We start from the raw sequence: 26,081 nt of genomic DNA, 5'->3' as shown, positions 1-26,081 counted from the left end.
TCATGTTAAACATCGCTCATGAACACAGCGTCCGGCCTGATTTGTTTACAGCTGAAATATGAATTAATGTGTCAAAAACAAACCCTCATGTACGCACTGAATTCATATTATATTATAACTCCAAAGCAGTTGCGTGATCATATTATTAATATCAATATTAAACAATTATTTTGAAAGGCTGTCGACTTCACGGTGACTTTACTTTTTTCTTTGCGGCTTCGGTTCAGGTGGAGGATCGTCGGAGTCCTAAGAGCACACACACACACACACACACGCACGCACACACGCACACACACACACACACACACACACACACGCACACACACACACACACACACACACATTCCTGTTTTCATCACTTCAGATTTAAACTAATCTTTAAATGTAGTGAAGAACATTTTGGGGACTTTGCTTTGTGTTACCATAAAGGAGTTGAAAACCCCGACAGTGTAACACACACACACACACACACACACACACACACACACACACACACACACAGTGTCTGAATGAACAGGTAATCCTGCAGGCTTCAGGCTGTCTGAAAACACTGTGTGTGTGTATGTGCGTGTGTTCTTGTTTTCCTCACATTGTGGGGACCTGACATCCTTATGGGGACATTAATAAACGTCCAAAGATGAATTATGAAACCTGGTTTGATGTTCAGGTGAAGATACGTTCAGTCGATGTCATGTCCTCTGAAGTGGTGGAAACAGGATGGTGTGTGTGTGTGTGTGTGTGTGTGCGTGTGTGTGTGTGTGTGTGTGTGTGTGTGTGTCTGTCTGCTGTGTTTCCTAAACACTGGCGGTAGCAGAGATTTCCCCTAATGATCACACACACACACACACACACACACACACACACACACACACACACACACACACACACACACACACACGTGTGCGGCCGGTCGGATCGCCGCCTCCTTAAATAGTCACATTTTACTGTAAAACCTCCAAAAGTAGAAAGACGGACGGACGCAGCTGTTTGGTCTTATAAAGTCAAAACTCCAGAGATCCTCCGAGTGTCATCGGGAGAGTCTGACGACATCCAAGAGTTATTATAGAAAATAACACCAAAAATAACAACCTCATTAAATCAATGAACTTCAAAATAAACTCTTTAATTAGAGACATTAAAAAACAGGAAACTCAGTTCAACACGTCTCCTTTTAATTTAATTTAATTTAATCTCCATTAAACACCTGTATAATTATCAGTTTAAGGTGTCAGTGGATTTAACAGGTTCCTGGTTTAGCCCCGCCCGCTTCTCATGGTCACCTGGTTAGTTTCCTCTCTTGTGTGTCCGCAGGTTGGTGGACGACCGATGTGTCGTGGAACCGGCGGCCGGAGATCTGGAGAATCCTCCGAAGAAGTTCAGAGGTGTGTGTGTGTGTGTGTGTGTGTGTGTGTGTGTGTGTGTTCTGGTCCCGGTTCTGGTCGGAGCAGCCGTGCAGTGAACTGGATGAAATATAGATGAGGCGTCAGTGATGTGCGTCCAGCTCCGTCCCTCGGAGACGTCGTCCTCCAGCTGCTCCATGACGTCTCCGTCAGTTTGGAGGTCGATCCGTGAACCAGTTTAGAAGTAGATCAGTGACGGACGGCTCGAACTTTAAATCTGGAACGGACGAGAAGCTCCTCGGTGCGACGATCGGTCGATCAAAATGTCCCATCGGGCGTCGTTTTCACGATTAAAGTCTTTAAAAAAAAAAAAAACAGCAAACTTGAACCTGTCGGTCCCTGAACCAATCAGCATCCAGCGGTGATGTCACCCGTCGGTTTGTGAACGTTACGAAGGCTCCGGTTCAGATTCCGTCAGGAAGTGACCATATATTTGGACGAGCTGGGAGGACGAGGAGATAAACGGTGGATCTGACTGATCTGATTGGAAACCATGACGATACCAGAAAAAAACTTATTTCTGAATCTTCTTTTCTAATGAATGAGGGACTATTTTCAGATGGACCTCCAGAAAACTAATAAGAAGGAGTGACTTTAGCTAACAACACCGAGATAACTGATGGACACATTTTATTCACTTTGGATTTGATGAGAGAAGTTGAATGGGAGTCTATGGAGCCGGAGGCTTTTTGGAGCCGACCTCTAGTGGCACTCGCTGGTATTGCAACTTTAGGACACTTCTGCAATTTTCAGACCGGAAGCTACAACTTTTATATTCAGTCTGTGGTTCATGAACACTTTCTGATAGTTTTAAGAAGTTACAAAAGATAAATATTGTAAATAAATTGTCACCGTTTACTCACATTAGAATATGGTTTTGTGGTTGAGTCTTTATGTTCAAGTTAATCTGCCTCCACGACTCCAAATCGCTTCTGTTTGCTCTCCAAACACATCAGTTGAAACAGTGTCAAAACATCCAGGATCTGATGGAGGACGGTCAATATTTACCTCCTTTCATCCTTTCACTCCGACTTATGTTTTGTGTTTTCTGAACGTTGCTCGTTCCTCCACCTCGAACTCATCACATCCTGTTTTCACTGTAATTAAAGAAGCAAATGTTTTTGAACCACAGACTGGATATAAAAGTGTTCGTAGCTTCCGGGTCTGAAAAATGGTTCCGATCCAGAAGTGTCTTCAGCTGCAATACCAGCGAGTGCCACTAGAGGTCGGCTCCAAAAAGCCTCCGGCTCCATAGACTCCCATTCAACTTCTCTCATCAAATCCAAAGTGAATAAAATGTGTCCATCAGTTATCTCGGTGTTGTTAGCTAAAGTCACTCCTTCTTATTAGTTTTCTGGAGGTCCATCTGAAAATAATCCCTCATTCATTAGAAAAGAAGATTCAAGAAGACCTGTTTTTGGGGGCGTGTCTGTTTGATTGACAGGCCTGTGGTGCAGTCAGGTTACAGCTATCGGTGGGCGGGACGTAGATCAGTCACATCCCCCCGCTTAGCTCCTCCCACAGCTTGTCCAAATATGGTCACTTCCTGCTTCCAAACCTACTCCGAAGTAGCAAAGATGGAGCCAATGAGAGCGCAGTGAGACGTCACAAATGATAACGGAACTGTTTCGTTGTTAAGTTTATTTTTTTCGACGAGATCCATTCAAGTGTTTGAAGTGTTTGTCCTGAGTCAGCGTTTCTCTCCCACGCAGACTGCCTCTTCAAGGTTTGTCCGATGAGCCGCTACTCGGCTCAGAAGCAGTTCTGGAAGGCAAAACAGGCCAAACACGAGAAGGACAAGATCGCCGACGTGGTTCTGCTGCAGAAGCTGCAGGTAACGAGCGCCTGATGGTTCTGGAAGGTTTCTGAGGCTCAGAGTCCAGCAGAACTTTACTTAATCAGCATAATTAATCACAGTGAACTGTGTGTGTGTGTGTGTGTGTGCGTGCGTGTGTGTGTGTGTGTGTCGCAGCATGCGTCCAACTTGGAGCAGAAGCAGAACGAGACGGAGAACAAGAAAGTCCACGGAGACGTCGTCAAGTACGGAACCGTCATGCAGGTAAACTCACCTGATTGGTTCTCACCTGATGATGTCACACCGCCGATCTGAAACAGGAAGCCGGGCGTTGATTCGTAAACGAACCGTAGGTGTCGAGCTGACGGAGCACCGGAAACAAAAGCTCTGCCCCTTTTTTTCCCCTCCAAGTACGAAAAATGAAATTTTATTTCTTTTGTATCCGCTCCTGTTTGCCCTGTTAAAGTTAACGCATTAAGCTGTTGATACAAACACAACCCCTTCGTGGCCTCGCAAGGCTTTTATTCTGAAACATTTGCAGGAAGTTGTCACACACGTAAATATAAATACTAAAGAAACAACGACAAAGACGCTCGTAACGGCAACAAACGATCGCAAAGACACAAAATTTCCCCGAAACGACTGCAGAGACGGAAAACAACTTTTCTTTTAAAACAACAACTTTTAACGGTTCGTATTTATTCACGTTAGCATTTTAACGTGCGTCCTTTTCATTTTATTTGTATTTTTTTGCTGCTCTTTTCATCGCGTTGTTTAAGTTTTACTTTAAAGCAAAGAAAAAGTTTCAGCGGGATAAAAAACAAAACAAAAACAAAACTCGTAAATCCACAGTTAGAAGATACGTAAAAATAAAATCTTATCGTTACCGTTTTGTCGTGCACAAACTTTACGAAGTAAAACAAAACTTTTGATGTGTCGGCGGATTACTTAGCCTCGTCATCCTTCGCCGATCTGGCCTGAGCAGCTGATGACATCGCAGGTCGGCGCTCCTCTCTGCTGCCCCCGAGTGGTCGGGAACTGTTACTGCGGGTGAAATCGACGCCTTCGGCTCCCTGCAGACGTGTTCGCGGGTTAGACAACACGCACACGTCTGAACACGTCGGCGGGTGTTCGGTGAAACCTCTGTTTGTACTCTTCATGTAACAGGAACGCGACTGTCGTCATGACAACCGGGTGACTCACACGCCCTCCTGTTTTTACAACTGCGCTGATGCATTACATGATCATTGACAGTATCACACGGACACACACACATGCACACATGCACACATGCACACACACCATCCTGACGCCTCTCTGTGTGCTGACACGCTTCGTGTCAATATTGACCTATATAGACTTTTCATCATAATACACACACACACACACACACACACACACACACACACACACACACACACACACACACAGGTTGGGTGTGGTATCTGATGAATGAAACTGAGTCAAGTTGTTGAGATAAGGATTTCTGCGGAAGAAACGTGTGTGTGTGTGTGTTGAAGGTGGGGAAAGTAACTCACCATTGTTTTGCAGAACAACCCATGTCTGTGTTTAAACTTTCAGAAGTTTAAACCCAGAGAGAATAAAGATGATATTTTCTTCATTGAAGCATTAAAAACGTAAATCTCTCTGATTTAAAAAGTGTTTTGTAACATTGTGACCCAAAGATGTGTTTAAACACACAGACTGGATATAAAAGTGTTCGTAGCTTCCAGGTCTGAAAAATTAGGCCGATTGCAGAAGTGTCTTCAGTTGCAATACCAGCGAGTGCCACTAGAGGTCGGCTCCAAAAAGCCTCCGGCTCCATAGACTCCCATTCAACTTCTCTCATCAAATCCAAAGTGAATAAAATGTGTCCATCAGTTATCTCGGTGTTGTTAGCTAAAGTCACTCCTTCTTATTAGTTTTCTGGCGGTCCATCTGAAAATAGTCCCTCTATGAGGTGGGCGGGGACGTCGTATCGTCATGGTTTCAATGATGGATGCTGTTTGGTTTCTGTCTCCAGCTGCTGCACATGAAGAGTAATAAATACCTGACGGTGAACAAACGTCTGCCGGCGCTGCTGGAGAAGAACGCCATGCGGGTGACGCTGGACGGGACGGGCAACGAGGGCTCCTGGCTCTTCATCCAGCCCTTCTGGAAGCTGCGCGCCAACGGAGACAACGTGAGTACGCACGGTCCGTCACGCTAAGAGACACGGAGACAACATGAGTCCTCTCAGAGTCCCTTAGAGTCTCTCTGTCCTCTCAGAGTATTTCTGTCCTCACAGAGTCTTTCTGTCCTCTCAGAGTCTCTCTGTCCTCTAAGAGTATTTCTGTCCTCTCAGAGTATTTCTGTCCTCTCAGAGTATGTCTGTCCTCTCAGAGTCTCTCTGTCCTCTCAGAGTGTCCCGTCTCTATTCCAGGTGGTCGTCGGGGACAAAGTGATCCTGAACCCGGTGAACGCCGGTCAGCCGCTTCACGCCTCCAATTACGAGCTGACCGACCATCCGGGCTGCAAAGAGGTGAGACGGACTGAAGACGGACTGATGGACGGACTGAGGATGAGGATGATGATGATGATGATGCCTCTGATTACCTTCCTCACCGACTCCTGACGTGCCTCTTCCTCCCCCTGCAGGTGAACTCGGTGAACTGCAACACCAGCTGGAAGATCAACCTGTTCATGATGTTCAGTGACCACCGAGAGGAAGTCCTCAAAGGAGTGAGTTCATCTCCTCGCAGTCCGTTTATTAAAAATAATAATAATAATAATAATCTAATAACTGGTGTTTTATTTTGATATTTATTTATTTACTCGACTTTTTCCATCTCTCAGAGATAATTAAGACGTATAAGAAAGCATAAACCTCCGTGATCACATGCTTGGTGCTGAAATGCATTCTGGGAGTCGTAGTTTATGTCTTTTTATTTGACTCGTTATCAAAGATGATTTCTAACAGAAAGTTTCATGACAACATCGTCCCGAGATGAACGAAAACTGCGTAACTGTCCTTTAACCCATCCTGTGACTCCGCCCCCTCCCCTCCGTCTCCCAGGGCGACGTGGTGCGTTTGTTTCACGCCGAGCAGGAGAAGTTTCTGACCTGCGACGAGTACAAAACTAAACTTCACGTTTTCCTGAGAACGACGCTGAGACAGTCGGCGACGTCGGCGACCAGCTCCAACGCTCTGTGGGAGGTCGAGGTACGCACACAAACAAACACACGCACACAAACAAACACAAACAAATGCACACACACAAAAAATTACACACAAACTAATGCAAAAATTCACAAACAAACATATTCAAACATACAAACCAACACAAACAAAAAACATATTGAAACAAATAGACACAAACAAACGTGAACAGACAAAAAGACACAAACATACAAATACTCACAGAAACAAACATATGCAAACATATACACAACAACAAAAAATATACACAAACAGACACAAACAAAAAACAAGCAAATATGCACAAAAGGACACAAACATACTAAAACAAACAATTTTTTTTTACAAACAAACACACACAAACACACAAACAAACACAGATTGTATGTTCTTCCTCTGAACTCTCTCTCTGCGTGCCGATTGGTCCGTCAGGTTGTCCATCATGACCCGTGCCGTGGGGGGGCGGGACACTGGAACAGCCTGTACCGCTTCAAACACCTGGCCACCGGCAACTACCTGGCTGCCGAGGTAACCACGGCAACAACGATGGATGGCCGATGAAGGAATGAATGTGATGAACATGAAGAGCTGCTCTGTCATTTATATACTTATCAAATATTGGATTTTATTTCTTCTTCGTTGTTTGCAGGAGAATCCGGGTTATAAAGGAGACACCGTGGACCTGACGTCGTCGGTGAGTCGCCGTCTTTTTAATCAACAGAATATCTTCAAAATAAGAGTCATGTATGTGCACGAACATGGAGACCTCACCCCTCTCTGGAGCGGTCCTTTTCACCTCCTCCTCCCAACCTCTGACCTCCTCCCTGCAGATGGACGGTAACCGCAGCAACAAGCGTTCCCACGGCGAGAGGATCAAGTACAAGCTGGTGGCGGTGCCTCACGGGAACGACATCGCCTCGCTGTTCGAGCTCGACCCGACCACGCTGCAGAAGACCGACTCCTTCGTGCCGAGGTGAGGGGCCTTCGCTTCCTGCCGACCCTTCACAATAAAAGCCAACACGCGTGAGCGGTTGACGGTTAGAAGTTTAACGAGGGGTTCAGACCGACGTAAACAAAGTCGACGGTCCGTCTTGTCTTTCAGAAACTCGTACGTCCGTCTGAGACACCTGTGCACCAACACGTGGATCCAGAGCACCAACGTCCCGATCGACATCGACGAGGAGCGACCGATCAGACTCATGGTGAGGTCTTACTGATTATTAAAGCTAAAGAAAAGCTATTATAAAACTTTTTGAATCATTAAAACATTTTTCAAGAAAACAAAAGAAAAAATATTTCGTAGTTTTTTTCATGTTTTTAAAATCTGTGAAAATTGTGATGAAATTTTTCCCTGATTTCTGATGATTTATTGATCGCATGATTTAGGAACTAATCAAGAAACTGAACAGTAGTGATCGATAGTGAAAATAATCATTATTAATCATTTTTAATCTTTTTTGGAACTGTGGCTTAAAAACTGTCAGAAACATTCATCAGTTATTAAAATAGTTGCCAGGTTGTTTTACTGTTGATTGGCTGATTGATTAATTGGTCTGATTGGCTGATTGATCTGTTGCTTTAAACTAAAGATGTAAAACCCAGTTTGAGCATAAATATAAAACGTTGGTGAACTCAGGTGTCATTCTGACACGAATAATACACAGCTTCACTTTCATATTTTAATTTAGTCAAATTAAAGCTGACGTTGATAAAGTTGGTAGGTGATAAAATATTAGAATAAAATTGATAAATTGAATTCCAACAAATGTGAGATAAATGAAAAGGCTGATCTGGATGTTACTTTTTAATACAGTTTGACTTCATGTAAAACTTTTTTATTAAATATGATTTGACTGATGTCAATATTTATATATATATAAAAAAAATTCAACCAAAAACAAACATTTTTGAAAAAAAACCCTTTAAACTATAATTGCAGCCAAATAAAAACCTCATATTTCACTATTTGACGTGCTCCTTTGTCCTCCAGTTGGGGACGTGTCCCACCAAAGAGGACAAGGAGGCGTTCGCCATCGTCTCGGTTCCCGTGATGGAGATCAGAGACCTGGACTTCGCCAACGACGCCAGCGCCATGCTGGGCACCGTGGTGGACCAGTTCAACCAGGGCTTCATCAGCCAGAACGACCGCAGGTACGGAGACGGGTGCGACGGACGGGACGGCGAGACGCGCCGAGGACGGCTCGATACTCAAAGAGACGTGTGTCTCTCTCTCTCTCTGTCCCGCAGGTTCGCCATCAAGCTGCTGGAGGACGTTGTCTTCTTCGTGGCCGACGTCATCAACAGCGGGCAGCCGGTCCTGGACATCGTCATGACGAAAGCCAACCGGGAGAGACAGAAGCTGATGAGGGAGCAGAACATCCTCAAACAGGTGAGAAAACGCACAAGAGGTCAAGAGGTCAAAGGGAAACAGGAAGTGGATTCACGTTTCGTTCTATAATGTAGAAAACCTTTTGATCTCCCGGTCCGAACGTCACATCGTTGTACGTGTTGATTCTCTGCCTGACTGACCCTGCCTGTCCGTGATTGGTCGCTCAGATCTTCGGCATCATCAAGGCGCCCTTTAAAGACCGCAGCGGGGGGGAGGGGCCTCTGCTGCGTCTGGAGGAGCTGGCCGACCAGAAGAACGCTCCGTACCAGTACATGTTCAGGCTCTCCTACCGAGTCCTGAGACACTCACAGGAGGACTACCGCAAGAACCAGGTGAGGAGGAGGAGGAGGATGAAGATGATATTTGTCTTTTTACCCGATTGAATGAAATTCAAAGAGAATAAAGATGACGATTGGTTGTTTGAACTCTCTCTCTCTCTGGCTCCGCCCCCAGGAACACATCGCCAAGCAGTTCGGCGTGATGCAGGGACAGATCGGCTACGACATCCTGGCTGAGGACACCATCACCGCGCTGCTGCACAACAATCGCAAGCTGCTGGAGAAGCACATCACCAAGACTGAGGTGGAGACCTTCGTCAGCCTGGTCCGCAAGAACCGAGAGCCCAGGTACGCTCGGAGAGGTTCTCCGGTCCGTTCTCCGTCAAACTACACGTCGTTAGAGGGCCACTACAGGTCGTCTCCAAAAAGCCTCCGGCTCCATAGACCTCCATTCAACTTCTCTGCAGAGAGTCGCCCCCTGCTGTTTGCGATATCTCACATTGGTGTGTTTTTTTTTCCCTCGTTCCTCGGTGTCTGATTGTGTCTTCGTGCAGGTTTCTGGACTACCTGTCAGACCTGTGCGTGTCCAACAACGTGGCCATCCCCGTCACGCAGGAGCTCATCTGCAAATGTGTGCTGGAGCCCAAGAACCAGGACATCCTCATCAAGACAGAGTGAGGCGGGAATTCAAAAACAATATTATCTGCACCTGCAAAATCAAAATCGTTCTGCCTAACTGGATTAAACATTGTGGTTAGAGGTTCGAGATTGGTTAGCATTAGCATGATCTCTAGCTACGATCTTTTTCCTCAGGGTCTCTAAGTTTTGCTTTTCAATTACAACATGTTGAAATAGTTTCCGTTTTGTTCTCTCAAGGCGTCGCGTGCCGAGAGAGGTGCCCCACGGTGGCGTTCAGGGAGAATACTTGGGGATGGATGACTACGGAGATGACGATGAGGTCGGTCGGCGTTTGTTTTTGTCTTTCAAAACCATGTTTTCTCCGAAATATTAACGACAATTCATCTTTATGTAGGCGGACAGGAATTAGGAAACTGCCTTCCCCTTGCTCCTACCTTTGAGGTCACGTGACCTGGTCTCTTGTGCTGCAGGTGTGGCTGGTGTGGACCGATAAGACCAACGAGAAACAGGAGAAGGGCATCAGACAGCTGGCTCAGGAGGCGAGACAAGGAAACGCTCACGACGAGAACGTCCTCACCTACTACAGGTAGACACAGAAAAACTCCTCCGTTATTTTGTTAATCGCCCCCCCAAGAATCAGGACTTAAAAACTCCGAACTCTCCTACCGCGGGCGTCCCCTCAGGTACCAGCTGAAGCTCTTCGCCCGGATGTGTTTGGACCGTCAGTACCTGGCCATAGACGAGATCTCCAAGCAGCTGGACGTGGAGCTCATCTTCCTGTGCATGATGGATGAGACGCTGCCCTTCGACCTCCGGGCGTCCTTCTGCCGCCTCATGCTGCACGCCCACGTGGACCGAGACCCTCAGGAGCTGGTGACGCCTGTCAAGTTCGCCCGCCTCTGGACCGAGATCCCCACCTCCATCACCATCAAAGAGTTGGTAGACTTTTAATACCATAGAAAAATATTCTTCTCTAACAGAGTTGTAACTGTCAGTACATTTTTAAATCCCACCTGTCTGTTTTTTTTGGGGTTTTTTGCTGGGAAAAAGCGTGGAAGCACAGGGTAAGCTTTTAATGAGGGTTCAAGTGATGGTACCTCCTTATCTTCTGGTGACGACTTTATCTCTTGGGGAAGAGTGTGATTGGACATCTGCCAGATGTTGTGTAGCTCTCTGTTGGACTGTCAAAACAGTATGGACTCCACAAGTGTTACCAAAATGTCTAATGGTGTCAGATACTAAAAAGCCAAGCTTCGAGTACTACCGTGTCTTCAGGACCCTTTACACAAGAGTATGAAGGATTCTTGATTTTATCCAACCTTATCCAACCATGTAGACGTTAGCGACCTTTATCCTTTAGGCTCCTCTGAACTGTGAGGTGGATCCTACTTGGATAAGACTTTAGTTTTCCACAACACACAACTCTTAGATATTGTCGGAAACATTGGAAAGGCGGAAAGCGGAAGAAGGTTCTCGATGCTGTCTGACCGGCGAATATATCGGACCAGAAATGTAATATTGGGTTTTGACTTCAGATGAATGGTCTAAGATTCACTGAATTACTTTGTTTTCAGAGCCTGGGTAGCTCAGTTTGGTAGAGCATCAGACTTTTAATCTGAGGGTCCAGGGTTCAAGTCCCTGTTCAGGCAATATTCTTCCAAATCTTCAACAGTTACCTTTATATAAACATTAAAGAGGAGTCAGACTGGCAATCTCCAACACTAAAATTATTCTCCATTATATTGTGTAGCTCTCCATTGTACTTCCAAACCAGCCTTTACTACCTTGAAAAATGGACTCCACAAGACTTCTGAAGATGTTAGTCTCAGTTCCTTTCGGGCCTGTGAATGGCGAAGTGGGTCCTCCTTTAGATAGGACTTGTTTTTATGATTAATCCCACATGCTGGATCAGATATTGTCAGAAACATGGAAGAGTTGTCGAGGAAGGGGGTTCTCGACGCTATCCGACCATCCAACATGCCCTAGCATAAAATTCCAGCTCTGGACCCGTGACGGGTACTCCAGAATTATACTGGTGTTTTCCTTCAGAGCCTGGATAGCTCAGTCGGTAGAGCATCAGACTTTTAATCTGAGGGTCCAGGGTTCAAGTCCCTGTTCAGGTGATAATGTTATGGTCTTAACCTTATAAAGTCTTGACGACGACATGGTTGGTAATGTTGAAGAGGGCCAGAGTACATTTATATTCAGCTTTGGACTCGCTTCTCTAGACCTCTCAGGAAAGTCCTGGTTGACAGATCTTTCCGAATAGTTGTTGAGGAAGGAGTTCCTGACGCTCTCCGTCCAACCATCCGACATGCCGCTATAGATTCAGCTTTACTACAATAGGCACCCTTTAAGCTTGGTCCAAATGTACTAGGAATTCTAGATTTCATTTTGAAGAGCCTGGATAGCTCACTTGGTAGCGCATCAGACTTTTAATCTGAGGGTCCAGGTTTCAAGTCCCTGTTCAGGCAATGATCTTCTGGTCTTAACCTTATAAAGTCTTGAGAAGAGTTGTACCGATCAGCTACAACATTTAAAACAATTTGCCTGGCAAATTGTGGGTTTCTGTCAAAGTAAGTGCTTCAGAAGTCTCCTTGACCTCGTGACGTTTCCCATCGAGGTCAAAGAAAAGTGGTTCAGAAAGGATGTCATGGACCCGACGCCTCAGAGTCTGAACTTTTCAGGCAGTCTAACCATAAGTTAAAAAACTGTTTTACATGTTTTTGACACACTGGTTCAATGTTTGCCGAGTCAAAGGTTGGCGCTCCTTCACTTTCGCTAACTTTGTCCCGGTGTTGTCCTCAGTTACGACTCCAACATGGACGACAGCAGAGACAACAAGAAGAACCGCTTTTCCAACACCATGGCGTTCATGGAGGAGTACCTGAACAACGTCCTGAACGAGGAGCTGCCGTTCCACAACGAGGAGAAGAACAAACTCACCTACGAGGTCCGTCCTCTTTCTCCCCTCGTTTACAAACTTTCCGTCTTCCTCTTCCTCTCCCCCGTGATCACCTCCTCCTCTGCCTCCGCTCCTCCTCCAGGTGGTGAGTTTGGCGAGACATCTGATCTACTTTGGTTTCTACAGTTTCTTTGAGCTGCTCCGACTCACCAGGACCTTGTTGGGCATCATCGACTGTCGACCCAACCCTGGACACGCCGGGCTCTTATTCCACGATGACGCATCAGGTTGCGCTCTTTTACTGCTTATCACCGAACTCGCCTCTAGTCTTCGTTTACCGTGAAGGGCGACCGTTCAACGCTTCTTTTAATCTCACCGTTTAATGTGCTTTAATAATACCGACGTCACCGTCTTCTCGTCCGTCTGAAGGGAAGAACGTGAAGCGCTCCATACATGGAATGGGTCAGATGATGTCCACCATGGTCCTCAACAGGAAACCGTCCATATTTGGAGGCCCAGGTGCCAGAGGGGCGGGGCTAGGGGCAGGGCTTGATGGACAGAGAGGCAGTAAAGATAGCATCGACAAGATGGACCTGACGGTGATGGACACCAAGCTGAAGATTCTGGAGATATTACAGGTAACTAAGATAAACACATTATAGAAAAATAAATATAAATATAATGTTAACCATGTTAATGATGTGAGTCTTTTAGGTTAAGGTTAACTAGCTAGCGCAAACAAATTAGATAAGACAACAATGACCAACGTATCGTACAAAAATGAAAAATGACCTTGCAAATTTTGGAAAACATTTATTTGACGTGAACTTCGAACTTTTGGTTTTGGCTATATTGAGGAGGTGGGGCCTATGACTTGTACTACAGTCAGCCACCAGGGGGCGAGCAAGACATTTTGGTTTCACTCCAGCTGCACATCTTTGTCGACAGTGTGTCGTAGAAACAACGTTATAACAACAAAAAAAACATGCTCCAGTAAAATAATTACAATTTGATATGTTTTTGTTTTTTATTGTAACTGACTCCGCCCCCTCCTCTTCATCAGTTCATCCTGAATGTCCGTCTGGACTACCGCATCTCCTTCCTGCTGTCGGTCTTCAAGAAGGAGTTTGTGGAGGTTTATCCCATGGCTAACGCTGATGCCACCACCAACATGGAGCACTCAGGTACACAAAGCCGGTCGAAACACACACTTTTGTACTCTTTTAATTTAAAGAACTTGCATAAACAGAATATTAAAAAGTGACATTTGGCTGCTGAATTTAAGATTCGTTTCCAGGTGATGTACAAAATTGCACTTTTTCCTCTCATCCTCTACAAAAATGTCATTTTTCAATTTTACAGTTTTGCCCACCGTGTCATGTTTGGTTTATTTCCGTCTTAAAAATGTATATCTTGATGCATCTTAAGCGGATGTTGTGATTGTTCTTTCTTTCTCCTCCATAAAAGTAGTTGAAATCCTCTTTTCGCAGCTTTTGTTCATATTGTACAGATTACAGACTGAAAAATGAGGCTGATGCGGAAATGCTTTAAACTGCAATACTACCGAGTGCCGCTAGGGGCTGGCTCCAAAAATGTCTCAATAGACTCCCATTCAACTTATAAAATACAAAGTCCATTTTTGTCCATGGTGTCCTTCGTTCTACTCGCCTGTTTTCAGATAGATCTCCCACAAGATAAGTCGAAAATGAAGTTTGATTTGCCTTTTTTCTAGATTATAATCACTGTTTGTGTGTGTGTGAATTACTTGAACACACTCTCTGCAGGTTTTTGTAAAGTTATTTTTTTTATTTCTTTTAATGCCTCCAGACGTCCCAGTTACCGTGGAAACGACAGGTAGAATAGAGACAAACTGTGAAGTGACATTTCAGGCTGAAAATAAACGTAGAGTCAGAGTGTGTGCGTGTGTGTGTGTGTGTGTGTGTGTGTGTGTGTGTGTGTGTGTGTGAATTACCTGCAACACACACCATGCAGGGTTTTGTAAATGTTTTATTTTTTTGATTTCTCCCGATGCCTCCAGACGCCCTGGTCCCCGTGGAAACGACAGGTAGAATGTAGACAAACTCTGAAATAATATTTCAGGCTGATAGGAGTGTGTGTGTGTGTGTGTGTGTGTGTGTTGTGTGTGTGTGTGAAAGAATTACCTGAACACACACCCTGCAGGGTTTTGTAAAGTTTTTTTTAAATTATTTCTCACGATGCCTCCAGACGCACCGGTCACCGTGGAAACGACAGGTAGAACATAGACAAAATAAAATCATATTTAAGATAATAAACGTAGAGTCAGAGTGTGTGTGTGAATTACTTGAACACAAACTCTACAGGTTTGTTTAAAGTTTTTTTTTTTTATTTCTCCCGATGCCTCCAGACGCCCTGGTCGCCGTGGAAACGACAGGTAGAATAGAGATAAACTCTAAAATAATATTTCAGGCTGATAGGAGTGTGTGTGTGTGTGTGTGTGTGTGTGTGTGTGTGTGTGTGTGTGTGTGTGTGTGTGTGTGTGTGTGTGTGTGTGTGTGTGTGTGTGTGTGAGTGAATTACCTCAACACACAGCCTGCAGGGTTAGTAAAGTTGTTGTTTTTTTTATTTCTCCCGATGCCTCCAGACGCACCGGTCGCCGTGGAAACAACAGGTAGAACGTAGACCGTGTATGTGTGTGTGTGTGTGAATTACCTCAACACACAGACCTTGCAGGGTTTAGTAAAGTTGTGTTTTGTCGCCTCTCCCGATGCCTCCAGACGCCCCGGTCGTCATGGAAACGCCAGGTAGCACAGAGATGCTGGGTGATAAGAGTCGTAGAGGCAGCTTCCATTTCATACAGTGAACCATATGAGCATCCCGCGTGGCTGCGGAGAATCTTAAAATACATTCCTGTCTGTGAATTCAGTCCTGTTGTTGTTGTTGTTTATGAACTTCGCCCTTTTTGTCCTTCGTCAGCCGCCATAAACCTGCAGCACATCGGAGAGCAGGCCGAGGCCATGTTCGGAGTCGGGTATGTAATACCGGACACGTACATAATGTAACGATAACCACGTTAACGCACCTGGAAACGTTGTGTTAATATGAAGAAAGGAATATTTAGTGTGTTCATTTTATTTTTTTTGTCAGGAAGGGGAACAGCATCCTGGAGGTGGACGACGAAGGCGGTCGGATGTTCCTGCGTGTGCTGACCCACCTCACGATGCACGACTACGCTCCTCTGGTGTCCGGAGCCCTGCAGCTGCTCTTCAGACACTTCAGCCAGAGGCAGGAAGTGCTGCACACCTTCAAACAGGTACACACACACACACACACACACACACACACACACACACACACACACACACACACACACGCACGCACACACACACACACAAAGAGAGGCTTCTCCCACACGCTTAAAACCGAATGATCGGACGGCGTCGGGAAACTTCGGGGAGGTTGTAGGTTTTCTGAATCTGCTCAGGTGCATTTGTCAGAGCCTGGATAGCTCAGTCGGTAGAGCATCAGACTTTTAATCTGAGGGTCCAGGGTTCAAGTCCCTGTTCAGGTGGTAACATTCTCATTATAACCTTATAAAGTTGCAGTGTGGTGGGAAACATCTGCAGAGTAGATTTAAAGTTCAGCTTTGCACTCGACTTCTCTTGAATCACCAAAAAGTCCTGCTTGCCAGATCTTTCAGAAACAATGAAAAGTTGTGGAGTAAGAACTTCCTGATGTTGTCCAACCATCTGACATTCAGCTATACTACAATATTCTAGCTTTTACCTGTGATGATGCTGCTGTAGCGTGAAAATTTACCTTTGAGGTATTAATAAAGTATCTATCTAGCTATCATCTAGCTTTCTTAACTTGGTCTGAATTGATTTCCAGATTTTCATCTTCAAGAGCCTGGATAGCTCAGACGGTAGAGCATCAGACTTTTAATCTGAGGGTCCAGGGTTCAAGTCCCTGTTCAGGTGGTGATTTGCTGCTCTTAACCTTATAAAGTCGTGAGAAGAGTTGGACCGGTCAGCTACAACATTAAAACAATTTCCCTTGACAAATTGTAGCTTTCTGTCTTAGTAAGTGCTTAAGAAGAAATCTTTTCGCTGTGTAATCCAGTGAGTTAAAACCTCTTATTAGTCACACCATGCATGCTTATCATGACATGTCTGGAAACCAAACATTGTGTTCAAATCATGTTCAAATCATCTAAATGATCGGCTTTGTTTTTCAAACTTGTACATTAATTAAAACAATAAAAAACACTCCTAAAAAGGTACAGAGGGGTTCAAGGAAGAGAGATGAGGAGGCGAAGGAACGTACAGTATCATCAGCGTAGAGCTTTAGTCTGAGCTGAGATTAATGTTACTCCATAAATAACTTCAACTCAGAGTCCAGAGGAGGTGCAGAAGTCTGGTGTTCTCTCAGACCACTAGAACAACAATATGCTGAAAGGTTTATGATGGAAAATGTTGCCCAATAGATAGATAGATATTTTATTGATAACGCAAGGGGACATTTTTTTTTCGTTACAGCAGCATGGAAGATACGACAAAAGCAATAAAAGTTACAGAATAAAAATAGAGGTATTAAAGGTATAAATATAGAAAACATCTAAATGCACTGTATATACAAATAAAATAAAATAGAATAAGATAAAACATTTTATTAAATTAAATTAAAAACAAGTGCAACCGTGTTAATGATGTAGGATGGATTTGGCCAGAGGTGAGTTATTTGTAAAGTCTGATTACAGTGGGCAGGAATGATCTCCTGCATCGGTCCTATAACGTAAATATATAAAACCCGTACGTACTCCCAGCTTCAATCCTCCGTGTTATTTTTTCTCCACGTACCTGCAGGTCCAGTTGCTGATCTCGGCTCAGGACGTGGAGAACTACAAGCTGATTAAGGCGGACCTGGACCGCCTGCGGACGCTGGTGGAGAAGTCCGAACTGTGGGTGGAGAAGAAGAGCTTGGGAGGAGGGGACGGGAAGAAGGACAAGAAAGACAAGAAGGAGAAAGGAGAGGTGAGAAACATGGCGATCTAACTTTTTCCTCTGACCTACGACACGGACAAAGATTCAATTCATTTTGAAGCTCAGAGCGACGAATCTTCTGGCCCGGATCCTCACTGTTTAAGGCCTGTGTAGCTCAGATGGTAGAGCATCGGACTTTTAATCTGAGGGTCCAGGGTTCAAGTCCCTGTACAGGTGTATGACTCTTAATATTTCATTTTTCCTAAAAAAAAAAAAATAGGACACAGAGGAAGTTATCAAAAAAATACAAGTTCAAGGAAGAAAGTGTTGAAAAGTTGAGTATCATCAGCCTACAGCTTTAGTCTGACTTAAATTTTTTGTATCTTTTCAGTGCAATGTTAATGTTAACAAGAAGTCAAACAAGAATTCAACTCAATTTAAGATACGATAATAATTACGCTCAGCTGCTCCCCCTCGATTTATGTTGAAATTGACAACTCGTCTTCAGTATTCGTCAGCCGTGTTGCCGTCAGTGTGTGAGTGTGCGTGAATGGGAGGTAAACATATTAATGCACTTTGTAAACTGTTAATGGTAAAAACGTGTGTAGAAACGTGGATTATTTTTTGTTTTAACACCCTCTCTTTTGTTGGTGTTTTTCGAAGTGTTATGTATTCATGAAAAATCCACCCCAAGTGTGTGGACATGCAACTGTTTACGATATTAATATTTTTATATATCTATAAAAAAAAAAAATTATACAGGATAAAAAAGTACACACGAGTTTTAAGAAAGAAAGAGGATAAAGAGGTGGTGGAAAGTACGGTATCGTCAGCGTACTGCTTTAGTTTGACTGAGTGTTTTTCCGACGGAAAGTTTCATGTCGCTTCACGACTACTTCCTGTGTTCCTTCTGAGACTTACGATATTTTTTTCAGGACTAAAAGGTGATCGATGTAACTTGTTGAAACTAGTTTTATAACAACTAACTGTGGTAACCTCTGACAAACTAACTGACACGAGAACCATTTACTAGAAAAATGATGGACCTTTTATTAATGATCCCAAAGCTCCTCATGAAACTGAAGTACCAAAAAGTTATATGTATTGCTCTTCTGGCCCCGTGGTCTGGACTCCCTGGTACGGTGGTGTGGGGGCTTGTCGGTGTCTCCGCTGGCTACATGGTCCTGGCTTCATATGTGGCGTGGGACTTTTGTTTGCATGTCGTACTTCCCTTTTTCTTTTCTTGTTTTTTTTTACAGTGACACGAAAGGCACGGTGTTTTAAAAAAAAGTCTTTATACCATTATTTTATTATTCTCGTACCTCTTATACACACTTTACATTACATTTCATTTAGCTGACGCTTTTATCCAAAGTGACCTACAATAAGTGCATTTCAACCATGAGGGTACAAAACCCAGAACAACAAGAATCAAGAAAATACAATTTCTTCAAGAAAGCCAAACTACAAAGTGCTAAAAGTAAGTGCCATTTTAAGCGCTACTAAAGTGCTACCTACCCTACTTACCCTGCATTATCAAACAATTCGAAAAAAAACAATCAAACGAGCACTTTCTTCACTAAAGAATCACTAATCGGGCTTATTGTTTATTAGTTACAACGCGCAGACGCTGCGATAAGTAAAAGTCAGTTTAAGTGTGTATAACGCGGTGCCATACCCAGAGAGAACTGCCTATGCTGTCTTACCCTCTGCATCCTGCAGGGGGCATCAGAGGACACAACGCCCAAGAAGGAGAAACTGGAGAAGGGTAACGAGAACTACCAGAAAGTCAAAGAGGTGAGAAAAAAACTTGTCCATCCGCGTTCCTGTTTTTTCTTTTTTTTTGTTTATTTGTTTTGCCTCCATCGTCACTGTGGTGTTTCTGCCAAACATTTCCCACAAATCACCTGTAAATCAATCAATGTGGGCGGGGCTGCGATGTGTCTTTCCGACGACGAGGTGCTTCACGTGGTGCTTTAAAAAAAAATCTTTGTCTCTTCAACATGGTGGTTTACACTGCTCACAATTAATTACACTTAATTGGTTTTTTCCTCACACTCACTCTGGATGTCGGCATCTACCAAATGTAAACAAGGAAGAAAATGAAAGGACAGTTTTGTGATTTTACAAACACGGCTTACACAGTAAGAAATGAAAAATCCACAGTACATGTTTTTTTTTTTATGAACATACTTCTAGACACTGGCAAAATAAACTTGGATCATCAGCAAGTAAAATAGAAGTTTAACATTTTTAAAACTTGACAAATGTTCTTAACAATATGTAAAACAACAACAACAACAGTAATGGGCCCAACAGGGAGCCTTGGGGAACCCCACAAGCAAACCTCAGAAGAAATTACTTTTTACGAACATACTGATTTACATTGGAAAAAACAAACTTGGACCATTTTCACTTAAAATAAATGTAAACATTTTGGAAACTGCAAAAAAATCATGTAGAGTATGCAAACGAGACTTGGTCAACACCTGGCTGGACTGGGAACAAAACGCTGAAGGGCTTTTAATTTGAAACAGGGGGCTTTTAATTTGTAAAAATCCGTTTGTTTCTCAGGCACTTGGCCAACCAATGGAGTAACTTCTACCTCTCATGTCAGGGACATTTACAGGGCAAAAATAAACAGTAATGATTCCAACATGGAGCCTTGATGAACCCCGCTGGTTAATATTCAGTAATTTTTTGAGATATTCTTTAGCTAGGTTGACACCACTGGTGTCCTTTTTTTTTTAGCATCATTTATTAGTTCGATATATGAACTAACTAGTTAAAAGGAGAATAAATTGTAGTTTTGTTCAGCAGTAGGTATTTTATGTTGAAGACAAATAAATTGTTAAAAAAAAAAAAAAACGGCTTACGTTCAGCGCGCTGTCCACCGTGAGACGTCCATCCTGTCTGTCCTCTGCAGATCCTGGAGAGGCTGAACAAGATGTGCAGCAGTGGAGTTTGGAAGAAGCAGCAGCGGCTGTTGAAGAACATGGGAGCTCATAAAGTCATGCTGGACCTGCTGCAGGTCTCCTACGACCAGGTGAGACCGGAAACCGCCAAAATAAAAGCATAAAGGCGCAAGAGTGGAGTCGAGAGTGAAGGAAATACATTAATTTATTCCAAGTTTGATCATATTTGTTTTTCTGGATCCTCGAAGTTTTAAGTTTTGAAATATTTCAATAATTATGTCATACCAAAAGTTTTCACTTTCAGCCATCCAGATGAAGAGTCTCAAAGTTCAGATGGACGTCCTGAAATATATGAAAATCATTTTAAATTTCCCCCCTCTAACTTCCTCAGAAAACATCATTCCAGCTACTTAAATGTACAAATGTGCATTCCTGAAAACGTCTCTCGTCCATTTCAGAACGACCTGAAGATGCAGGAGATCATCAGGTTCACTCACCTGTTCCTGCAGAAGTTCTGCATGGGGAACCAGGAGAACCAAACGCTGCTGCACAAGAACCTGAACCTGTTCCTGAACCCCGGGGTACGCCGGTCCAGCGACACAGCGACGATAATCAGCTGCTAATCCGCATATTTAATCATCAAATAACAGCGTGAAGCCACGTTGACGCCCCCTAAAGGCTGCAGGCTTCATTACAGACACCATTTATTTATTGTCCTCACAGCAGTGAACATTTGTCCTGACGGGGACGCCAAATTTAAAATCTGTACTTACGACAAGTCGAAACAGTTCAAGCTCATATTTTAAATATTTATTCATCCGAACTCATAACTGATGTTTGAAGCAGCTGTAACTTAAATTCCTGACATTTTTCTTTGCTGATACAAAGCAAAACAAACTGAAACTTGCGACTTTTCACGAGTCGTCAGGTTTCTATAGCGGCTAGAAGTTCAAGAAAATGTTAATATTTAGACTTTTTGTTTTAACCTGCTGGCAGATTTATAAACTTCAAAATAAGCACCTCTCACTTTTCAGTGTAATGTTTTGTGTTTTTTCTCAAAGCAGCTGAGACATTAGCAAAAAAAAGTTGACGGTGATTTGGTCCACAGTTGTTTAGAGATCTCAAAAGTATTATTTGATCTCAGATATTAGTTTTGATGATCAATGACTTAATTCATCAATTCAAATAAGTTTCTTTTTTAGTTTTTTTTCTGTCTAATTTTGATGATTCTGGATTTTTCTCTGCTGGTTTAAAACTTAAAAACAAAGCTGTTGCATAATTTTTCGTCGCACCGGGTCAGAACTTGGCTCTCGGTCGGTTCACCGAGTCGTTAACCATGTGACGGGAAGTAAAAAAAAAAAACTCCTCCCCCTCCCCTACAGCTGCTGGAGGCGGAGACGGTGCAGCACATCTTCAGTAACAACTACCAGCTGTGCACTGAGATCTCGGAGAGCGTCCTGCAGCACTTCATCCACTGCCTGGCCACGCACGGCCGCCACGTCCAGTACCTCAACTTCCTGCACACCATCATCAAGGCCGAGGGCAAGTACGTCAAGAAGTGTCAGGACATGATCATGACGGAGGTGAGGACGAGACCGGACAGCTTTCGGGTGGGACGGAATGTCTCCGCGCCATTTGCGTTTTTTGTTTTTTTTAATTTCTAGTCTCTCCTCGTAGTTAACAAACGCGGGCGAAGACGTGGTCGTCTTCTACAACGACAAGGCTTCGTTCAACGTCATGCTGGGACTGATGGCGGAGAGCAGGGAGGGCGTTGGCGAGAACAGCCCGCTCAGGTAACCACGGCAACTAAGTATTGCACAACCACCGTCCCCCCCCCCCCCCCCCCCCCCCAAAAAAAAAAGTTAGGAAAACATATCAAATGTTGAAACTGCGAAATCTTTATCGTTTTATGTAAAATGTCTGCTCGTTTAAATTTGATGGCAGCAGAGATCACCTCTTCTTTTAACAACACTTTAAACGTTTGGGAGCTGAGGAGACCAGTTTCTGGAGTTTTGGAAGTGAAATGTGGTCCCATTCTTGCCTGATGTAGGACTTTAGCTGCTCAACAGTTCAGGGTCTCCTTTTGTCGTATTTTATCATGTCATGGTGCTCCAGATGTTTTCAACGGGCGACAGGTCTGGACTGCAGGAGGCCAGTTTATCAGCGGAGAATGTGGAATGGACGTTGTTCTGTTGGAATAAACAAAGACGTTCCCTGAAAGACACGTTGTCTGGATGGCAGCATATGTTGTTCCAAAACCTGAATATATAATTCAGAATTAATGCTTCCTTCCCAGATGTACAAGCTACCCATGGCCATGTGATTTTTTTTTTAAGTGGGCGCTGATAACGAGCTGGAGGGTCCCTCTCCTCTTTAACCTGGAGGATGCAGCGTCCCGTGATTTCCCCCAAAAATAATCTCAGATTTAGTTTCGGATGCTGAGACGATGCGGTGTCTCTGCAGGTACCACATCTCTCTGGTGGAGCTGCTGGCGGCCTGCGCTGAGGGGAAGAACGTCTACACCGAGATCAAATGCACGTCTCTGCTGCCCCTGGAGGACGTGGTCCGAGTGGTGACTCACGAGGACTGCATCACCGAGGTGTGTGTGTGTGTGTGTGTGTGTGTGTGTGTGTGTGTGTGTGTGTGTGTGTGTGTGTGCAGGTAGAAAGTACAAACACGAAGCTAACCTGTGTGTGTGTGTGTGTGTGTGTGTGTGTGTGTGTGTGTGTGTGTGTGTGTGTGTGCAGGTGAAGGTTGCCTATGTGAACTTTGTGAATCACTGTTACGTGGACACGGAGGTGGAGATGAAGGAGATCTACACGTCCAACCACATCTGGAAACTGTTCGAGGACTTCACAGTGGACATGGCTCGGGTAACACACACACACACACACACACACACACTTCACGATCAAGTTATTTTGGTCAAAGGAGCAGAAAAACACCAGAACAGCATTTTTTTTCTTTCTTTTTGTAGATTCATTTTACCTGCAAACTTTAGATGTAAATATTTTGGGGGATTTCTCGTTTCCTCTGCAGGTTTGTAACAAACGAGAAAAGCGTCTCACCGACCCGATCCTGGAGAAATACATCATCAACGTGGTCTTTGACACCATCAACGCCTTCTTCAGCTCCCCGTTCTCTGAGAACAGCACCTCCCTGCAGGTGAAGTCACGATGATTTAAATCAACAATACGTCCAGGAAAAAAAAGTTGGACGCTGTGTAAAATGTAAATAAAAACATCACATGAACTCATATTTAATATAAAATAGACCAAAGACGACATATCAAATCTTACAACTTTTTTATTTGTATTGTTTTATGAAAAAGATCTGCTCATTTTGAATTTGATGACAGCACCATCTCTAAAAAAGTTGCGACACGGTCAACAAAAGACTGGAAAAGTTGTGTAAAGATAAAAAAATAAAAATAAAAAAAAATACCTGGTGGAACATCTGACAACTAATGAGGTTACCAAGGCAACCGATCAGTAACATGATTAGGTATAAAAAAAAAAAAAAAGCATTTCAGAGAGGCAGAGTCTCTCAGCAGTGAAGATGGGGAGAGGTTTCAAAGCTGGAAATCACTGCGTGGGCTCAGGAACACTACTGAAAACCATCCACAAATACAGGTTAAAAACTCTGCAAAGAAAAAAACAGATCTAAACATGATCCAGAAACACCGCCGCCTTCTCTGGAGCCGAGCGTTTACAGAGTGTTGTTAAAACAAGAGGCGATGCAGCACGGTGGTAAACATGACCTCTGTCCCAACTTTCTTTGGAAACAGGTTTTAGTTTGTTGACTTGATAACAGGTGTGAACATCATCATCATCATCATCATCCTCTTCCTCCGTCAGACTCATCACACCATCGTGACTCAGCTGTTGCAGTCGTCCGTCCGCCTGCTGGACTGTCCCTGGCTGCAGCAGCAGCACCGAGGACAGGTGGAGACCTGCATCAGGACGCTGGCGCTGACGGGTAAACAGACACACCTGCATCCACCCGACATCCGTCAGCTAGCTAGCTAGCTAGCTAGGTAGATAGATAGATAGATAGATAGATAGATAGATAGATAGATAGATAGATAGATAGATAGCTCTAAAAGAAAACAAAAACCAAGTTGCATCCCTTCTGTTTTCGACCGCTGTGACCTTTTGACCTCTGACATGTCTCTGTTTCCCAGCTAAGACCCGGTCCATCTCTCTGCCTCTGGACCTGGAGGCTCAGATCAACTCCATGCTGTCCAGCTCGGCTCTGAACTCGCTGTCGCGCTCCAACCCGCTCTACAAGTCCTCGTCGCGCTCGTCCCGGCCGTCGGTTCCCAGCAACCCCTGGGACTACAAGAACATCATCGAGAAGCTGCAGGTACAAAAACAACAGCAACACAAAATCCTTCTCTTGAAAAAAACCTCTCGTTGCCCTGTTTTGTTTGTTTGTTTGTTTGTGGCGGGGTTTGCTTTGTTTTGGGTTTTTTTGTCTTTGTTTTTGTTTGAATCAATTTTTACACCACATTTTTTTCAGTTACTTGTTTGTTTGTCTGTTATATTTATAATTTCTGTATTGAGTGGCAGTTTGTCACAGTTACCTCCAAGCGACACACGGTTGAATATAATGTATTGTATTTCCTAACTTTCTAGGGGTGTAGTCCTGTTATTGTTTTTTTTTTCTGTCTGATACATTTGCAAAATCAATAAAACAAAAAAGATTCAAGGACAATGACCGGCGTTTCTTTTCTTCTTTTCCAGGACATCATCAACACTCTTGAGGAGCGCCTGAAGCCGCTGGTGAATGCCGAGCTGTCGGTGCTGGTGGACGTCCTCCACCAGCCGGAGCTGCTGTTCCTGGAGGGAACCGACGCCCGGCAGCGCTGCGAGTCCGGCGGCTTCATCTCCAAGTAGGTCCTCTGGAAGCTTTAAAAAAAAACAGAGCTTGCGCGCTCGCTCACAGAGGCATGATGGGTAATCTGTGTGTGTGTGTGTGTGTGGGTAGGTTGATCCAGCACACCAAGGCTCTGATGTCCGCGGAGGAGAAGCTGTGCATCAAAGTCCTGAGGACGCTGCAGGAGATGCTGATCAGGACTCTGGACTTCGATGAAAAGGTAACCGACCGGTTTCCTTAAAAATAAAAAATATTAAAAACAAATGACTGAATATGTGTGACTAAAGCTGTTTTGTGGAATTTTCCTGCGCTATATATAAATATGTATATAAATTATGGCTTGAAGCATAAATATATTCAAAACCACATAAAAAAGGACACAAATGAGAATTTAAAGAGTTAAATCAGAAATTTTAAACAAATCAAACTTTTCAGATTAGTGATTATTAACTCCAATATTAACTCTAATATTTATGATACCTGCTATGTTTCATATATTCAGATATTGTTTGCCTTGTGATTTGAATTTTTTTCTTTTGTCTTAATAATTTGTTGTACTCTGTTCCACTCCTCTCGGGAGTTTATATAAAGGTTAGATATGTTGCCTGAACAGGGACTTGAACCCTGGACCCTCAGATTAAAAGTCTGATGCTCTACCGACTGAGCTACCCAGGCTCTGGAAGATGCAAATCTAGAAATCTCAGCTCAGACTAAAGCTCTACGCTGATGATACTGTACCTTCC

The 26,081-nt window shown here is 43.9% G+C and overlaps 1 protein-coding gene and 7 non-coding genes across 9 annotated transcripts in view; 7 read left to right on the top strand and 1 right to left on the bottom strand.

Annotated features, from left to right (window-relative positions):
* itpr3 (inositol 1,4,5-trisphosphate receptor, type 3) overlaps window positions 1–26,081 on the top strand; it is a 43,814-nt gene that overhangs the window by 5,351 nt on the left and 12,382 nt on the right. The window contains exons 2-45 of one of the 2 annotated variants that reach the window (XM_069177770.1): window positions 1,312–1,382; window positions 3,113–3,234; window positions 3,373–3,459; window positions 5,219–5,377; window positions 5,618–5,716; window positions 5,833–5,916; window positions 6,251–6,397; window positions 6,806–6,901; window positions 7,023–7,067; window positions 7,204–7,346; window positions 7,476–7,575; window positions 8,364–8,524; window positions 8,621–8,762; window positions 8,930–9,094; window positions 9,216–9,388; window positions 9,595–9,714; window positions 9,917–9,998; window positions 10,150–10,265; window positions 10,363–10,614; window positions 12,488–12,632; window positions 12,727–12,871; window positions 13,014–13,222; window positions 13,648–13,768; window positions 14,412–14,438; window positions 14,623–14,649; window positions 14,811–14,837; window positions 14,971–14,997; window positions 15,208–15,234; window positions 15,341–15,367; window positions 15,540–15,594; window positions 15,711–15,876; window positions 17,429–17,596; window positions 19,268–19,342; window positions 20,472–20,591; window positions 20,919–21,041; window positions 21,843–22,043; window positions 22,138–22,253; window positions 22,924–23,059; window positions 23,208–23,333; window positions 23,500–23,625; window positions 24,318–24,438; window positions 24,644–24,825; window positions 25,206–25,354; window positions 25,450–25,558. In XM_069177770.1, the coding sequence (XP_069033871.1) occupies window positions 1,312–1,382; window positions 3,113–3,234; window positions 3,373–3,459; window positions 5,219–5,377; window positions 5,618–5,716; window positions 5,833–5,916; window positions 6,251–6,397; window positions 6,806–6,901; window positions 7,023–7,067; window positions 7,204–7,346; window positions 7,476–7,575; window positions 8,364–8,524; window positions 8,621–8,762; window positions 8,930–9,094; window positions 9,216–9,388; window positions 9,595–9,714; window positions 9,917–9,998; window positions 10,150–10,265; window positions 10,363–10,614; window positions 12,488–12,632; window positions 12,727–12,871; window positions 13,014–13,222; window positions 13,648–13,768; window positions 14,412–14,438; window positions 14,623–14,649; window positions 14,811–14,837; window positions 14,971–14,997; window positions 15,208–15,234; window positions 15,341–15,367; window positions 15,540–15,594; window positions 15,711–15,876; window positions 17,429–17,596; window positions 19,268–19,342; window positions 20,472–20,591; window positions 20,919–21,041; window positions 21,843–22,043; window positions 22,138–22,253; window positions 22,924–23,059; window positions 23,208–23,333; window positions 23,500–23,625; window positions 24,318–24,438; window positions 24,644–24,825; window positions 25,206–25,354; window positions 25,450–25,558 (5,119 nt within the window). The remainder of the gene's footprint in view (window positions 1–1,311; window positions 1,383–3,112; window positions 3,235–3,372; window positions 3,460–5,218; window positions 5,378–5,617; window positions 5,717–5,832; window positions 5,917–6,250; window positions 6,398–6,805; window positions 6,902–7,022; window positions 7,068–7,203; window positions 7,347–7,475; window positions 7,576–8,363; window positions 8,525–8,620; window positions 8,763–8,929; window positions 9,095–9,215; window positions 9,389–9,594; window positions 9,715–9,916; window positions 9,999–10,149; window positions 10,266–10,362; window positions 10,615–12,487; window positions 12,633–12,726; window positions 12,872–13,013; window positions 13,223–13,647; window positions 13,769–14,411; window positions 14,439–14,622; window positions 14,650–14,810; window positions 14,838–14,970; window positions 14,998–15,207; window positions 15,235–15,340; window positions 15,368–15,539; window positions 15,595–15,710; window positions 15,877–17,428; window positions 17,597–19,267; window positions 19,343–20,471; window positions 20,592–20,918; window positions 21,042–21,842; window positions 22,044–22,137; window positions 22,254–22,923; window positions 23,060–23,207; window positions 23,334–23,499; window positions 23,626–24,317; window positions 24,439–24,643; window positions 24,826–25,205; window positions 25,355–25,449; window positions 25,559–26,081) is intronic. The other variant, XM_069177771.1, reaches the window with a different exon arrangement.
* trnak-uuu (transfer RNA lysine (anticodon UUU)) lies at window positions 11,255–11,328 on the top strand. Its single transcript has one exon. It is a non-coding gene; the product is annotated as a tRNA-Lys (tRNA).
* Window positions 11,730–11,802, top strand: trnak-uuu (transfer RNA lysine (anticodon UUU)). Its single transcript has one exon. It is a non-coding gene; the product is annotated as a tRNA-Lys (tRNA).
* On the top strand, window positions 12,081–12,153 carry trnak-uuu (transfer RNA lysine (anticodon UUU)). Its single transcript has one exon. It is a non-coding gene; the product is annotated as a tRNA-Lys (tRNA).
* trnak-uuu (transfer RNA lysine (anticodon UUU)) lies at window positions 16,062–16,134 on the top strand. The gene has a single exon. It is a non-coding gene; the product is annotated as a tRNA-Lys (tRNA).
* On the top strand, window positions 16,471–16,543 carry trnak-uuu (transfer RNA lysine (anticodon UUU)). The gene has a single exon. It is a non-coding gene; the product is annotated as a tRNA-Lys (tRNA).
* Window positions 17,710–17,782, top strand: trnak-uuu (transfer RNA lysine (anticodon UUU)). The gene has a single exon. It is a non-coding gene; the product is annotated as a tRNA-Lys (tRNA).
* trnak-uuu (transfer RNA lysine (anticodon UUU)) lies at window positions 25,941–26,013 on the bottom strand. The gene has a single exon. It is a non-coding gene; the product is annotated as a tRNA-Lys (tRNA).

Source organism: Embiotoca jacksoni, unplaced genomic scaffold, assembly GCF_022577435.1.
Source record: "Embiotoca jacksoni isolate LCO1_2020_lvr unplaced genomic scaffold, fEmbJac1.0.p SCAF_77, whole genome shotgun sequence".
NCBI lineage: Eukaryota > Metazoa > Chordata > Actinopteri > Embiotocidae > Embiotoca > Embiotoca jacksoni.
The sequence above is the reverse complement of the archived record's forward strand: the minus strand, read 5'-3'. Positions and strand labels throughout refer to the sequence as shown.